Source organism: Lupinus angustifolius, chromosome LG20, assembly GCF_001865875.1.
Source record: "Lupinus angustifolius cultivar Tanjil chromosome LG20, LupAngTanjil_v1.0, whole genome shotgun sequence".
Taxonomy (NCBI): domain Eukaryota; kingdom Viridiplantae; phylum Streptophyta; class Magnoliopsida; order Fabales; family Fabaceae; genus Lupinus; species Lupinus angustifolius.
In genome coordinates this window covers 19,381,229-19,397,611 of record NC_032028.1, presented here as the reverse complement: position 1 = coordinate 19,397,611, position 16,383 = coordinate 19,381,229, and the positions used below count along the sequence as shown (strand labels likewise).

The window sequence follows — 16,383 nt, the reverse complement described above, 5'->3', positions numbered from 1 at the left end:
CATGTCATACTCCACTATAAATAGGAGACATCCCATAAGGAAGATAACTTAACTCTCTCTATTACTCATGTATTATATTCTCTTTACTCTCGTACCTCTCTCATAGACTGACTTGAGTGTCAAGACACCATCTAGACACACTAAGACTGATCTCGGGTGACATCCAAAAGACTTCTTACTTGATAACTGTCAATTCAGTCCTACTTTTTTCATAATTATAAAAATTAAAGATAAAATGAGATAGAAGACTGAAAGTATAGGTGTGTTCACACTACTAGTAAACTCAATGTATTTGTTACATTACCAGAGTAGGTGGCTGCTCCTATTTATGGGAATGGTACCATGTTTTCTTGTTTAAAATCTCAGTTGGTTGGTATTGGGTGCAGGGTAGGTTTTGTTTTCTTAAGAATGGTGTTATTTGTTTTGCCTTTATTTTGGTTAAAAAAATCTGTATCGATTGTTCATAGATATTATTCCGATGATTTTTACCTCTCATAATCTTTCTTATTAATAAAATCTGACCAGAATAATAAAAAAACATACTAATGAACCTAATTATGAATCAAATCATAATTTAATTACCTAGTGAAATTCACTGGGCCGCTGTAGTCTGATGTCCACATGAAGTGATCAGCAATCGCAATATTGGGCCGGAACTCATTATGGGAAACACAATTTAAAACACTGTCGATATTATATTTCTTATTTGGTTGAAAGACTTGATAGTAAAGTAATTAGTTTTTATTAGCACCCTCTTATTAACATAGGGGTGTTACAGAATTGAACAATATATCATTAAAAAATGAAACCGAAAGAGAAAATATTTTAAAACACTAGGTTCAGCAGGGCTTCTGAATTTTAATGATGAATTCTTAAAAAACCAGACTTTTTTCATGTAATCAAGCAGAATTCTTGGAATGGTTTCTCTTGTAAGAGTTGTAATCTTCTAATAATCTGAGAGCAAGTCCATTGTTGATATCATTAATGTAAGATTTGAGAACCTGTTAAATAATCAACATCTCTTTACAAATTAGTATAATCAAATCAAATTGATCCAAGTGCAAGCATATGAACTAATTGAATAGAAGTAAAAATAGTTCTATTTTCAATAAGATTTGAGTACCAAAGACCGTTTTTACCGGTATGCAGTTTAATTAGTGAATTACTAGTTAAACTGTTATATCACCGTACTAGTAACTCTAATCGTTTAGATGCTAGGTATGGTTTTGACCGATTAATTCATAAACTATAGTATATACAAATATAAGTTAAAAAGGTTAAAATTTCAAGATCAATGGTTCAAATGATGAGAAATTTACTGATTATAAACAACAATTAATTTTTTTAATTAGTGAGTTTAGGGGAAGAGATTCTAACCGTGTGAATAATTCCTTGCAAGACATATTCAGGAACCCAAGCGAGCAATGGAGGAAAATCAAGACTTATCTTAAAATCTAACTGATTCTTCATCCAACTATTCTTTCTTTGCCTTTCAAGGTAAATAGCTCCTCTACAATTGATCTTGAAATTTTTTGGTGCGTATTCAACAGGGAGCTTTTGAAACTCACACTTTGACTATGACAAGAGAAATGTTCAATAAGAAGGGTTAGGGGAATGGCCAACTAAACTAATTTTATATAGTTCTTGGTCAGTATATTCAAATCTTAAGTCTTACAATAGACATGAGAGAATGAGTTTATAAGTGGAGAAAATCTATAAAATTATTGTCTTAAGGTCTTGTGTAACACCTCAGCCTTGACACCCTCTCTGAGCAGATGAATTTATTGAGCATGTCACTTCTCAATGACTCAAACTATAACCTCAGGGACTTATGGTCATTAATTCCATTAAGCCGCTACCACTAAGCTACGTTGTTTTAGTAGTAGTGACTCAATGAGATCAATGACTATAAATCAATGAATTCGTGAGTTCGAGTCGCGAAGTCCCTCTTAGGATAAAATACTGCAAGGATATTTAAGCTTCAATGGTGACACATTCACCAAGTTCATGGGCCTAGAGGGGTCACATATCAAGGTTGAAGTGCTACATTTTGACTCTCAATTCTTCCTATAACACGGCAACAATTGAGACTCCATGGTCATGATCTTGTCCAACACCTTCCTCTTATTAAAAGGATAGATAGCTTGAAGAACAAGTTATACGCCTAAAGTCTAACAAAAGTGTAATAGAAAGTGATAAAAATGAAAAGTAGTTTAACTGAAGTACTTAATAAGTACATAGTACTTACTACTTGAACCTCAAAAATTTTGGTGACATTCCTTGAAACCTCAGGTGGGTAGTTTTCTGCATCAGATGTGCATCTAGCAGTAAGGTGTATTACAGGTTGACACGTTAAGAACAAAGCTTCTACCGGAGTCAAACTTACTTTCCATTTTTCCTGTATAAACAAGTCATATACAAGCATTTTCAAATAAATCATATGCATAATCACAAATTAACAAAAGTCTTATGTTCAAGTGGGTGGGATATTCATTTGATATACCTATATGAATAAAAATTATCATTTGAACTAGAATGAAGAAATGAGTTTGATTTTAATTAAATAACGAAATTAAGCATGACCCATTTGTAAAAAGATGTACCTCATTAAGCTGCTCCCTTGGGAACTTTCCTGGGAATATAATACGGATTATTCTTCCCTTCTCCTCCAAATATTCATCGAAGGAAGCCTGTGACACCAATTCAATTTTAACTTAGAGAAAATTCTAATTTTGCTTTTAATTGCAATTGTGATTTTAACATTAGTGTTTAGTAATCCTATAAATTTCACATATCATAAAGTCAATCATAGAGCTCATATCCTATATATATTATATGATATATTTTTTTTCAAAAAATCCAATATTGTTTAGTAATTAAATGCTATATATCAATGTTAGAGTAAAATATATGTGAAAATTCAGCCTAAATGATTATATATGTATATATATATTTTGATACTAAAGTTAGCAATGTTACCTATCATGAATCCACCACCTCATTTTATGAAGGATGATCATGTTAGCAACATGTACTCAAATATTTGGACAAACACAAACCCCTTCACTCCTACCTTACCCAATTTCTTTTAGCTATTATTTTATTGTTGAATACTTGTATAAAATACTGATTCCAAATGAATTTCAAATATTTTGTTTCTAAGAAGTGTATCACCAGTTCTTCACACTACACCTATTCTTGAGGTGCGAGTGTAGCAGAAAACTCCAATTGAAAATTTCAATCTGAGTGGTTATGGAAGAAAATTAACAGTAACAGATTTTGGGAATTGAAACATCTTCATGTATCATCAAAGTGAAGGCATCAAGATCGTTCAGTCCCAGTGGCGCTGGAGGAAAAGGGCGTGAAAGAAATTGGATAATGGAAGAGCGGAGAGGTTTGTGTTTTCCTCGATGCAGAGATATTCAAGAATGAGATGCATACAGTGGATAACTTTATTTTATTCTATTTACTAAAATAAGCTTGATAATATAGTTTAATTGAATTAAACAACGAGATATATTTTTGTCCAGATATTTGAGTACACGTTACTGATATGATCCTTCACAAAATAAGGTGAACTCATGTTAACAAACCCTATATATATAATATAATTTTTTTTCATAAAATTCAATAATGTTTAGCAATTCATTACTATATATCAATGTTAGAGTATAATATATGTGAAAATTCAGCCTAAATGGCTATATATATATATATATATATACTTAAGACATATGATCTAAATGATATGACCTATATGAAAATTTATATTGTATAAAAAGTTATAAACAAATAATAGTTAACATAATTTAAATTTGTGTAAAAGAATCCCTACTTTTGACATATATAAATACCTCTGGTAATTCACGAAGAATATTTTGATTGCTACTTTTGTGATTGAAAGTAGAATTTCTCTTACTCTCACACTGAAAACTCTTTGAACCAGATCGCTCCTTCAAACACAAATGTTGAGGAAACATGTTTTTCTTCAATATATTTCCTCGTACCAAACTTGTGCAGGACAAAGGTTGACATGGATTGAGAATGATATTGATTGCCATATTCTTCTCTCTTCAATTGTGTTATTATAGAACTAAAAGTTGTTTTTCTCTGAAAACTTAACAACTATTTTTTCTAATTTGAAGTATATATGTTTTAGTTTGAAGATATTTTATTATTTTTTTAGGCACAAAAGATGTTATATTATATCACCTATATATTACGCATGAACCATAATTTATTGCCATTCTATGCAACATGCAATTTAGGTGTATAAGTATAACAAATTGTAATAGTGTTGAATTATAATTTTATTATTTAAAAACTTAAAACTATTGAACAAAATAAAATAAAATTAGTATAAGTTAATATGTCCATATATTGCACGGATTTTTTTTCTAAAATTTAATTTTTTTACTATTATATAAAATATTATTTACATAAAATAAGTATACAATCTAATTAGCTTATTATAAATTCTTATTTTATTTGGAATTTCCGAAAAGAAAAAATATCTATTTTTTCTTGTTTTGTAAAATAAATAAACTTACCAACTATGTGTTGATCTAGTGGTGTAAGATTCCGTTAGATCTCTAGAATAACCGAAATATCTAGGATTCGATTTCCATCGAGTATTATCTTCTTACTATGTATACCCATGAGCAATAGAAAATCAAAACAATGTAATTTATTTTTGTGTTTGACAATATTTATCTTCTTACTATATATACCCATGAGTAATAGAAAATCAAAACAATGCAGTTATAAGTAGAAAATATTTGGTGGTTATGTGTTTTATTTGTAGGAACATAAGTGAAGTAATGTGACTGGTTCAAGAAGTAATGCGACTGTTCAAGAAACGAATTGAGAAATATAAATGAATACTTACGACTCTTCCCCATTTTGAATGTTATTATTTTATTTATACATTTTTGTATAGAAATTAATTGAGAATTTTTTTTGTAGTTGTTATAATAAATAATTATTTTTTAATATAAGATAATTGTTAGCTATACTGAAAGGTTATTATTTGTCATTAAATGAAATAGAAGTGAAATTTTACAACTATTCGAAGGAAATCTACGAAATAGATGTATCATTATGACATTCTCTTCGCGTTGATTATTTGTTTTAGGAATTTGGTTATTAACTTATTCATACATTCATCAAAAAAGGAAGATAATAAAATATTTCCTCACATCAGGAGATAATTTATCTCCTCCAACCAGTAAAAGTATGACATGTGTACTATTTTGTTTAGTTTCAGAAATATTTTTATTGAAAATGATTAAATATGACATATGTTATGATTTTAGCAGTTGGATGAGATAATTTATCTCCTTATACTAGGAGATACTTTATTCTAAAAAAAATCATTCAATATATTCAATTTTATGCATTACCATATCATACATTTTAATTTCATATCTCACCATATCATTACATTCATAGTCGCAAATCTTCTCATCTCACCATAAAAAAAACATTTTTTACATCTTCTCATACATCATAGCCACCATGTAATCAAAGTCATACACATCACAAATTGCATTTTCTAGCAGTGTCAAACATTCAAGAAAAAAGAAAATTACATGCATCTTATGCACCATAAAAAGATTTGCATCCTCACACCATTCATACATCCCAACATATGCATAGTCATACACGTTTGTTGTATTTCATGCATCATTTCGAGTTATATGTTGCATTTCAATTAATGTAACATGATAAAAAATAAAAAAAATGTTCCATGCATGCATATCATGCATCACTAAAAATCATTTTCTACATGCATTTCATGATCTCATTGCGAAGGATACAAATAAGTTTGAATTGGTTTTAAGAATACTATTGTTAGACTCGACAAGAAGTAATGCATATTGAAACTGAAAATATTTAAGAAGATAGAGAACTCCCAGTTTGTAATTGAGATCACACTCGATAGTGCATTGTGTCCGACTCAAATTAAATGGAGACCAATTTGAAATTTTTTCTCAACTGATGACTCCTATCAATGCCAAGCTCATCTCACAATTACATGTGTTTCTTTTTTCATGAATACAATTTTACTTTCTAATGCATATTTTTTTTACGAGTATATACTAATGCATTGATCATGAAAATTTCAGCATACCAACAATGATATCCTAATCATATCAACCAAAAACATCACAAAACAAAACCAAATAAAATTAATTCATGCATTAATATGAGATATTTGATTAAAAAATGAATAAAATGGAGGATGATGCAAATAAAAAATGATCTATATCTTCAGAAAAGTTATTCTGATGATACAAGGCTTCTTTGTAATTCCTAAACACTAAGAAGATATCTCTAATCACCCCATTTGAGCTCAGACATCATGAATGGAGATAATTTTTGAATAACCCTCAATATGTCAATAACCCGGGAAGGTAACTTTTCAATCATTTTCCTTAACATTCAACTATTAAAGAATAAATTTTCTTTCACACCACTCATGTGACTGAAGGATAAAAGAATACAAAGAGCATTCCTTGCTTAGAGTGCAAAAAAAAAAGAATTAAAAAAAGCACGTTGAGAATCCTAAATTAATATCTCAGACAAAAGTAAGGGAAAATTAAAGTGCAATATGAATAACCATAAACGGAACTCTTCATGAAAAAATTATCGCCTTAATCTTAGGTCATTCTTATCAATCTAGAAAATTCTGTTAATATTTGAATGTAATGCTACAAAATTATTGAAAATAAGATAAAAAAGAAAGGTGGAATGTGGGTATGAGAAATACATATTTTTTAGCCTTATATCCTTTTCTTGAAAACCCTTATCCAAGTTGCGATACAAACTTAAGAAGACCTTGTTGATGACCTATTTTCCTAAGGTTCACATCAAGACACAAAAATTCTGACAAGCTTTTAAATTTTGACAAAAATATCTCATCTTTGATGCATAAGTTAAAATTCATTTTCTCACTATTATCATAATCTCACTATCACTCATAATCCAAACACAAACTAAATTCTATCATCACCCCCACCACCACATCTACACAAGCCAAACACAAATTAAATTCTACCATCATCAGCACAATACCAGCCTAAACACAAATTTGGTCATTACTACCACATCACCCTTTATAGCCCAAGCATTTACCAAGTTTTCATGATTATTGCTTTAGTATTTCTTTTGAATGAATTATGCATGAGATAAGGAGTATGAAATGAAAAATTGTAGGGCTCTCAAACTAGGGCAAAATTTGAGAAGATTCATGATCTAAAGCAGTATAGTCCTAGTCTACCAAACCAATTTGAATACAAGAATGACTCTAATTATCTCACATCGATGCAATTTTGGGTTGATCATATTGTCTAGTGGAAAGTCACAAGAAGCGCAAACTGGAGTAGTTTTTGGGTTAATCCTATTTTCTTGTGAAAATTAATAAAGAGCTAAAAACTGGGGCAACGATGAAGTGGGTTCTCATGACTCTATTAGTTGAATCAATCACAAGAAGTTAAAATCCCAATCAGGCATGGTAAATATCTTAGATTATAAAGTCTCTTAAAGAAAGAACGACTCATTTCTCAAGGTTTCTACTCTCCATCGAGCCATCACATCTAAGGGTGTTAAAAAAAAAGATTGCTAGGTTGAAAACCCACATGGGATACCTAAAAAAAGGAGAGTAAAATGAACACCCTCAAAGTGAACATCCTCAAAGTGAAGGTTTAATACTACTTAGCCCCAATTACCCAAATTGGGACAGCTTTATGAGCAATGACCACCTAGATGAAGACAATATATCAAAATAGGCACACTTTGACAATTTCTGTTGTTACAAAAGTATCAACACCTTGGAAAGTATTCATCAGCCAACATACACTGGGGCAGTATGAATGGGTTTAGTCGACCTCCTCAAAATGACACTGGGCCAATTTTATAGATCACCTTAAGAGAAAAGTATCTTTAAGGAAACTAGAAAATTTTCATGGATGAAAAGCTATAGTATTAATCAACAACACATAACAAAAGTCACTTTGCTCAAGTCTATAAAAGTTGACGAGTTCTATCCAAAAAGTAAATCATGAGTGATACATTAGAACATTGGTGGATGAGTCTTACTCATCATTCTATTACATTCAAACAAAACATATAGTACTCATATCATATATGACATACACATATTGCAGCATAACTATATCTTTGGTTCATTATGGCAAAGCGCTAGAACTACCTCAACAAATCTCTGCTTCATTATGGAAAAACGCGGGAACTGCCTCAACAAATCCCTGGTTCATTATGCCAAAATGTAGGAACCTCCTCAACAAATCCGTAGTTCATTATGACAAAACGTAAGAACTGCCTCAACATATCCCTAGTTCATTATGGCAAAACACGGGAATTGCCTCAACAAATATCTGGTTCATCATGGCAAGTGCGAGAACTGCTTCAACAAATCCCTGTTTCATTATGACAAAACACGGGAAATGCCTCTACAAATCCTTGGTTCATAATGGAAAACGCGGGAACTACCTCAACAAATCCCTGGTTCATTATGACAAAATGCGGGAAGTTCCTCAACAAATCCCTGGTTCATCATGGCAAGCGCGTGAACTGCCTCAACAACTCCATGGTTCATCATGGCAAGCGCGAGAACTTCCTGAACCAATTCCTAGTCTACCAAAGCAAGCACGAGAACTACTTCAAAAAATCCTCGGTTCCTTAAATCAAGCGCAAGAACTACTTCAACAAATCTCTGGTTCATCAAGGCAAGCGCAAGAACTATCTCAACAAATCCTTGGTCCACCAGCAGGGCATCGATCTGCTTCATCAAAATTCGGTACTTCCTTAAAGGCTTTTTCCGAGCGTTAACAAAATAGCATTCATTTATTTTTTGGTTACTTACAATGATACCTCTCAAACCTCGATTTATTTGTTATTAGGTAAGCAACAAGTAAAGATGGACAGTTGTGAACACCCATTTTTGTCCGGAAAGAAAAAGTTCAAAACCTTTTTCTCAAAAAATAATAGGTTCTAGAAACTTACATAATTTTAAGCAAAAAAATCAATAGCTAAAAAACAAAAAGAAATCAAAGTAGAAGTGGACTTCTAAAAACCAATACATTTTTTAGAAAAAACAAAAATAATAAAGTTATTTTAATTATTTTAAAATTTCAAAATTATTATATTAAATAATTAAAACTACTTTTATGGTTTTTTTTATAACTATTTCCGAATTTATTAAAATAAATAATCACATATGCTTGGAATATGCTTTAGAACCTTCCATTTTATTTTTTGGAAAACATAAAAAAACACGATGCCATATAACCATTTTTTGAAAAAAACGGGATCATATCCCTTAAAAGATGATGAAATTTTAAATTATTCATTAGATTGTTTAGCTATTTGTGAGGAATTAATGATATATATTTTACTATAAATAGAGGGGTTTACGAGTTTAATAAGTCATCCAAGAAAGCATGCCAAAAAAGTATAAAAAAGCATTTTCGGAAAAGGCAAAGAAGAAGTCCTAAAAAAGTAATTCTGAAAAAAAAACAAATAAAGTAGAGAGAGAATGAGAATAGAAATTACCTTGGGATCTCGCATGATCCAATATGGATGTGCACAGAGAAAATCGAGTGTTGAAACGATCTCCATCTCGGTCAGCATCGTTGGCTTCAAGCATGACCAATCTGATCGCGACACGCTAGCCCCATCCATATGCACCTTGCTGCACTAGATCTAGCCTCTATTACAGCATAGGATCTCGTACAGGTGAGTTCACGGTTTAACTGTGCATCCTCTTTCATCCAGCCAATCCCACTCACACACGTGTTCCAAGTCAGCGGCGTAGACCAACTGTGACACGACAACGTGGCTCCCAATTTTACAACTTCCTATAAACTACACTTTCCCATAAGGTATTTTACTTATTTTTATTTCTATTCATTCTTATTAATTATACACTATTAAATCATAATAACTTAGTAAATGTACTATGTAATTTTTTTAGCATCTAATAGAAATTAATCATAGAATGAAAAATAAATAATAATAATAATAATAATAATAATAATTTAGGAGCTAAATAATAAAAATTAGTTATTTAAAATATATATTTTATATGATAAACTTTATTATAATAATATAATTTTTTGGGGTTAATCAAAGATGGGGAGGGTCGTGGAAATGCTTCCCGTCGTCAATTCATCTTCGAATGGTTGCGCTATGTTGCTTCTTTCCACTCTATTAATTCCTAAAATCAACAAAAAAATACTAATTTTAATTAAGTTAATAATTAATAAAATAATAGATAACTAGTAAACTCGATACATTACACAAAGACAAAATTTGTCAATCACATCAAAGATAGAGGAAAGTCGCCTCTGCGAGTTTCTTTTCCTTAACTCATCATTCAGATGGTCGCGCTACGCTGTTTCTTTACTTAATTAAAACACTCAACTAATAATCACACTCCAACAAAGAACTACGTAGCCTTGATTCCCTATTTAAAATAAGGATACATAGGAGCAAGGTCACCTTGTCAGGCACAATAATAAAAATAAATAAAATTTGTTCTTTTTAATAATTAATTAAATAACCAAATAATTTCAAAAAAATATAATATAAGTCATGTATTTTATTGATGGGTAACGCTTAAGGTGGACAGATAAGGTGCTAATACTTTCCCTATTGCGTAACCGATTCCCGAACTTGGATATGAAAAATCCAAAGTCCAGTGTATGGGCTAAAATATTTTTTTATAATTTTTATCAGAAAATATAGTTGTGACTCTAATAAAGCCGTACAACCGAAAATCGGGGCGCGACATTGTCAACATGTTATGTTACCATCACCTCTAGTAAGAAACAACTCTTTCATCCTCAACCACACTATATTCATCAAATATTACCTCAAAGATAATTACATCTCCAATTCACCTTGGCTTGACATTTATTAGGATTTGCAACCATCATTTACCGGTTGTTGTCACCATGTGCATGCAACTTCAAATCAAAAGGACTCTTGATTTTGTGGGGAAGGAAAAAGATGACTTTAGACATAATCTTCCTGGTTTGGGAGTTGATGAAAAGAGATTGAGAGGTTTTGGAGGTTTTCTGGAGTCCGATAAAGCCCTCAAAATACTCATTTTCATAGTTCACCAAATTTAGGGTCTTTTAGAAACAAGCATGTGAAAATATCTAAATGTTTTTAGTAAAATTTTACAATTATATTTTTGTCCATATCTCATTATTGATTACATTTTTAAAAGAAGAGTAAAACAATATTCTTGCATTAACATTGTTTTAATATCCTCACATCTAAATTTTACGCCCCAAACAAGGGAGATGTTACCTCACTTCTTTATGGGTGGGTGGGGCTTGTTATAGTGTTACCTCCTACTGAAAAATCTCACTATTTGCAACATTTTGTGCCGATTAAGGGTCGAACATTGCAAGAAGTGTGTTATGTAATTTGGATTACTGAAATTTGGTCTCTTTGGAGGTGTCGAAATAATGTCATACTTAACAATATAAGTCTATGCCGGGACGAGGTTTTGGATGAGATAAAATTCAAGTCATGATTATGGATCAAAAATAGGCACAAAAGAGCTAACATATCCTGATTTGAATGATGAACTAATCCAACTTTGTGTTTGGACTATTATTATTAGGCTTTTATCTTTGGGTGGGGTCAGTAGTTTCCTCTTGATTCTTGGGATTTTTGATCTCTCTACATGAATATCTTATATATTTGTTTTCTCTGTATGGAATTTTGTTCTCGGTTAATAAAATCTTCACTTATAAAAAAAGAGAGATATTTTGTTTGATTTATTTTCATTTTATCCTTTCTTTCCTCCCGTCCTTACTCCTAGATTTCCCTCATAAGTTTCAAACATAGTCTTAGAGTATGTTTCTTACAATATAACTTTGGTTTAAGTCATTTAATTTTTTATTTAATTCCCAACAGATGTGACTTGCTTTAGAACATGTTAATATCTTTCATTCAAACTTCACTGTGAAGACCAAAATCAAAACAAAAGAGATTTGAGGCTAAACCGAAAAATTAAATATTGCCACAAATTTTATAACGACCAATATTTGTAAGGAGACAAAAATTAAGCTTACGTAAATTGTAAAAAAATAATGATGTGTTGTTATTACATCATTTATTCATTTATAACAAGATATTTAGATAATATTTTATTCATATTTATATATATGCTATATTTATTTGAATTATATCTAAATCTAAAAAAACAACATTATAGTTGTTGATTTATGCTTCACAGTTCACACACTAGTGTATGTGTACAATATATTTTATTCTTTTTCATGTATTACATGTTTCGAAGAGGGTTTTCAAATTTGATTATGAATTAACTTATTTTTTAAAATTTAATACTTTTGTGTTCAAAGTGACTTTGTGGTGAAATAATTTATATTTATTTGAAGCCACTCCACACCACAGAATAAAGAATAAATAAGTGAGACAGTGGTATGTATTTTTTCTCTACTTTCTCTTTGTGTACCATACACCTCCTTCATATAAATGTTGATTTGATCATCTTATCTCTTTTCAGGTATCTACTCAAGACAAGAATAATGAGAAAATCAAACAAACAAATATTAAAGACCATAGGAAAGCATATATCCTATAATTCTTATGCTGATATCTTATTTCTATAATTTTTTCAAGTACCATATATGCATCAACTAATTATGAAATTTCTGATTGTTGATATAGGCAATGATGTCATCATCTTCAAACTTCACAATATAAAATAGATTAAATTCCACAATAAAAGATAAGAAGGGATATATGATTTTGAGAAAACTTATGACTTTTGTTATTGTTGGAATTTCATGAATTACATAAATGGTAGAATTAGGATTCCTATATTATTGAGGAAATTGATTAGAGCTTGCATTCTTGTTAATGTAGGACGGGCCATTGAGTGGGTTGCAAGGAAGGATATTTGTATGCCTAACACTAATAGTGAAATTGGAGTAAAAGAATTGAGAGTCTTCAATAACACCCTTGTTAGTAAGTGAAAGTAGAGATTGCTAGTTGACGAGGATTCCCTTTAGTTAATAGTAGTATCATATGTGAATACTCAATTTTTATAGCACATTTTAATTTTTCTTTCTTTTATAAATATAAATATATACTTATTTTCTAAATTATTTACTACAAAGATATTTTACAAAAAAAAAAGTTCATTAAGCCTATGCAAAGTAGAGTTGTTAACCTATTTATCTCATATGAAAGCACTATGACAGTAAAGAAAGACAAAAATTCCAAGTCAAATACATATATTAAAAAAAAAAATAATGATCCAAATTTTTATTTTTTATTAAACTAAATATTTTAAAAAAACTACACCTTCTCACATTTCCAATGCTGCATAGTCCCATAAGGGAGTCCATTTCGTAACGGCACTACCTTTTTTCCTCGATTTCTATTTTTCTCTCTCTTTCTTCTCCTCTTTCTTTTTACATCTCTTTCCCCCTCTTTCTCTAAGTGCAATTATTTTACTTTTCTGAATAGTATGGACATAATATGTTAACCCTCATTAGTTTAATTTAAATATATTTTTTCAATCAAACATAACTCATGATATATGAAATGACACATATTATAAAATAAAAGTTGTGCTCTCTGGCAGTGTTATGAGAACCGAACTAGACCGGACGATCTGACTAGTCTGACCAGTCTGACCGCTGACCGGACTTGAAAATGACTTTGGTTTACATTCTTAATCGAATGAGGGTTGAACTGCTTTGAACTGGGAAAATTCCGGTTCGTCAGTGTTAAACCCGGTTCAACCGCATTAACCCGAGAAGTAAATTAGACGGTTCAATTAAAAAATTAAAAAAACATAACACCACTCAAATATTTTGTTTTACTCTAGTCCAGAAGAAGATGTAGATATGTTACTTCAATGTAATTATACATAATTATTAATTATATAAAACTTTACGTTACCATATAATTATATGTCTATAGCTAATAATTATTAATTATGTGTAAAATTATATAATGAAATCGAAGACCTCTTTCAGTTTGACGTTTGGCTCATGTTTCACAATATTGCTCTATGTGTTATAATAGCACTACCTCCCTTTCTTTTTTTTCTTTATTATTACTATTTTTTCTCTTCCTTCTCCTCTTTCTTTTTTATGTCTCTCCCTACTTCTATTTCACTTATTGCAATTTTGCGGGTGGTGGGGTTATTTTTTATATTTATGTAATATTCTTATATGCCTTTCGCCTACGAGTTTAGGTTTTATGTGTGCATTAGTTTTTGTTTGTTATGTTTAACTAAGTGTATCTCACGAAATAAAAAATATGACACCAATTATATTTTTTATAAAGTAAGGTAAATATTTAATGATTATTATTAGTCTTTAACTGCTAGTTATTGTTGATAGTCTTTGCTTATTAAAAATAATTTTATGCACATATAGAAATAACATAAATATATTTAGTGTTCTAAATTGTGATCTCATTTAGTATTCTCATTTGTGATCTCATCCAATTAGGAAATGACATAAATTTAAAAAGAAAAACTATATAAACACAAACTAACATTTATATATTATTTGTTGAAATATGTCTGGCTTGGAATATGACGATATAATTTTTTTGAGGCATGTGATCATTGTTCTTATTTAGCATATTTTTAATCATTTAAAAATAAAGTAGTTTATCTTATGAGTTGTACCTTGACAAATTGTTTTATTTTGATCATTTTATCATAAATTATAATAGGAATAAAATAGTATATCTAAGGATTTGTGCCTTGACAAATTAATGTATTTCGACCCTTTAAACATAAATTATAATAGGAAGAGTAAATTATATCAACACCCCTAAGTTTTAGTGAAATTACATAAATTACCCCTTACATTTCTACACCTACACAAACCCTCTAATTTATATATTTTTATTACACTAACCACCCATATACGAGAAATAAGTGTAATTTTTTAAACAAAAAATGTGATAAATGCAATTAAGTTAAACAAAACATGGTATATTGTGGGATAAGTCCAAATAATTTATAAGTCAATGTATTTTCATTATTTTTTGTTACAAAATGCATTAACCATTCTAAAGAGATATCGTTTAAATCACTCTTATATTATATCGTAACGAACCAAAAATAATAAAGATATATTGAATTTTATATTATTTGGATTTGTCTCCACAATCTACCAAAAATAATTAAGCTTTCACAATATTGTGTTTCATTCCAAAAATAAATTTCTATTTTCATCATATTTTCACTTAGTTCATGTTAACTCTGAGTTGTTCAATGTTTTGTACAAGTTTAATTTCATGACAAATTGACTCAGAGTTTAAGTGCATGTTTTTTTATATAGGCAAATGTTACTACTCTGTGGTGAGTGAGATTTAAACATTCAACCTCCTTATTACTGCTTCCGTAATAAGCCACATGTCTTAGCATGAGCTAAATTAAAATTACCTCCTCTAAATTCAGATGGCAAGATAATGTCATTAAAATCCACAATAATAAGCCACATGTCATTAATAAGATTTCTTATGTTTTATATATGATCCCAAAGCAACATTCTAGCACAAAGAGTAGGGCTAGCATAAATACCTGAAAAAGAGTAACTCTTATCTTGTGAGGAAACCTTAATTGTCACAGCTTGGTGGAATTGAACAATAATATTGAAAGAGAAGCCATTATGATTAGCTAAAATCCAAATGCCACCAAAATGACCTCTAGCTTCCTCTATAGCAATTGGTTGATAGCCAAGCTTATTCGAAAACATTCTAACTCTGTCAAAGGGGATTGAGTTTCATAGACAACAAAAATAGAAGGATGATGTCTAGAAATCATCTCTCTTAATACTCTCTTAGATTCTTTATTAGCAGCACCCTTGATGTTCCAGGAGATAATATAATTTTCTTAAACTCTATCATTAAAATAAACAATAGATAATGAGAGCACTTTTTACGGTCTTGGTGCACCTTTTAGAAATATTACAAGACCGGTGTAATATGTATATAATCGGCATCTTAGTGGCCGATTCTTTGATTTTTTGGGAGCATTTTTATGTTTTTTTTATTTCTCTCCCCCCCAATGGGGGGAGAGTTTTTTGTATAATTAAAATATTTTCAAACCCTAATCCTAACAACACACAACACATCAATATTTTGTTCCAACACTAGTTATTAAGAAAACAACATATTACACTTTTAAAATTTGAATTGGTTAAATCCCAGAAAACTTTAATGACGTCTGTGTGATGAAGTGCCACATGAAGGTGATTTTCTCCTTCTTGGCGGTTGAACTCTTAATTGTTGTTCATTCCGCTGCGAGATTCTTCCTCTACCACGTGTCTCCAATTGTGGCTCCTCCTCATC

At 30.3% G+C, this 16,383-nt stretch overlaps 1 protein-coding gene across 1 annotated transcript; it reads right to left on the bottom strand.

The window, feature by feature from the left end:
* LOC109335685 lies at window positions 714-4,133 on the bottom strand. The gene is made up of 5 exons (XM_019571841.1): window positions 3,855-4,133; window positions 2,604-2,690; window positions 2,249-2,398; window positions 1,378-1,575; window positions 714-1,001 (listed from the first exon to the last, which is right to left on the bottom strand). The coding sequence occupies exons 1-5, from the start codon at window positions 4,059-4,061 to the stop codon at window positions 900-902; spliced, it is 744 nt and encodes a 247-aa protein (XP_019427386.1). The 5' UTR covers window positions 4,062-4,133; the 3' UTR covers window positions 714-899.

Coding starts and splice junctions, on each gene's coding strand:
- LOC109335685 (XM_019571841.1), bottom strand. CDS start 4,061: ATGGCAATCAATATCATTCTCAATCCATGTCAACCTTTGTCCTGCACA. Junction 1,576..2,248: donor AAATTTTTGAGGTTCAAGTA/GTAAGTACTATG, acceptor CTCTTGTCATAG/TCAAAGTGTGAGTTTCAAAA. Junction 1,002..1,377: donor TGCAAGGAATTATTCACACG/GTTAGAATCTCT, acceptor ATTATTTAACAG/GTTCTCAAATCTTACATTAA.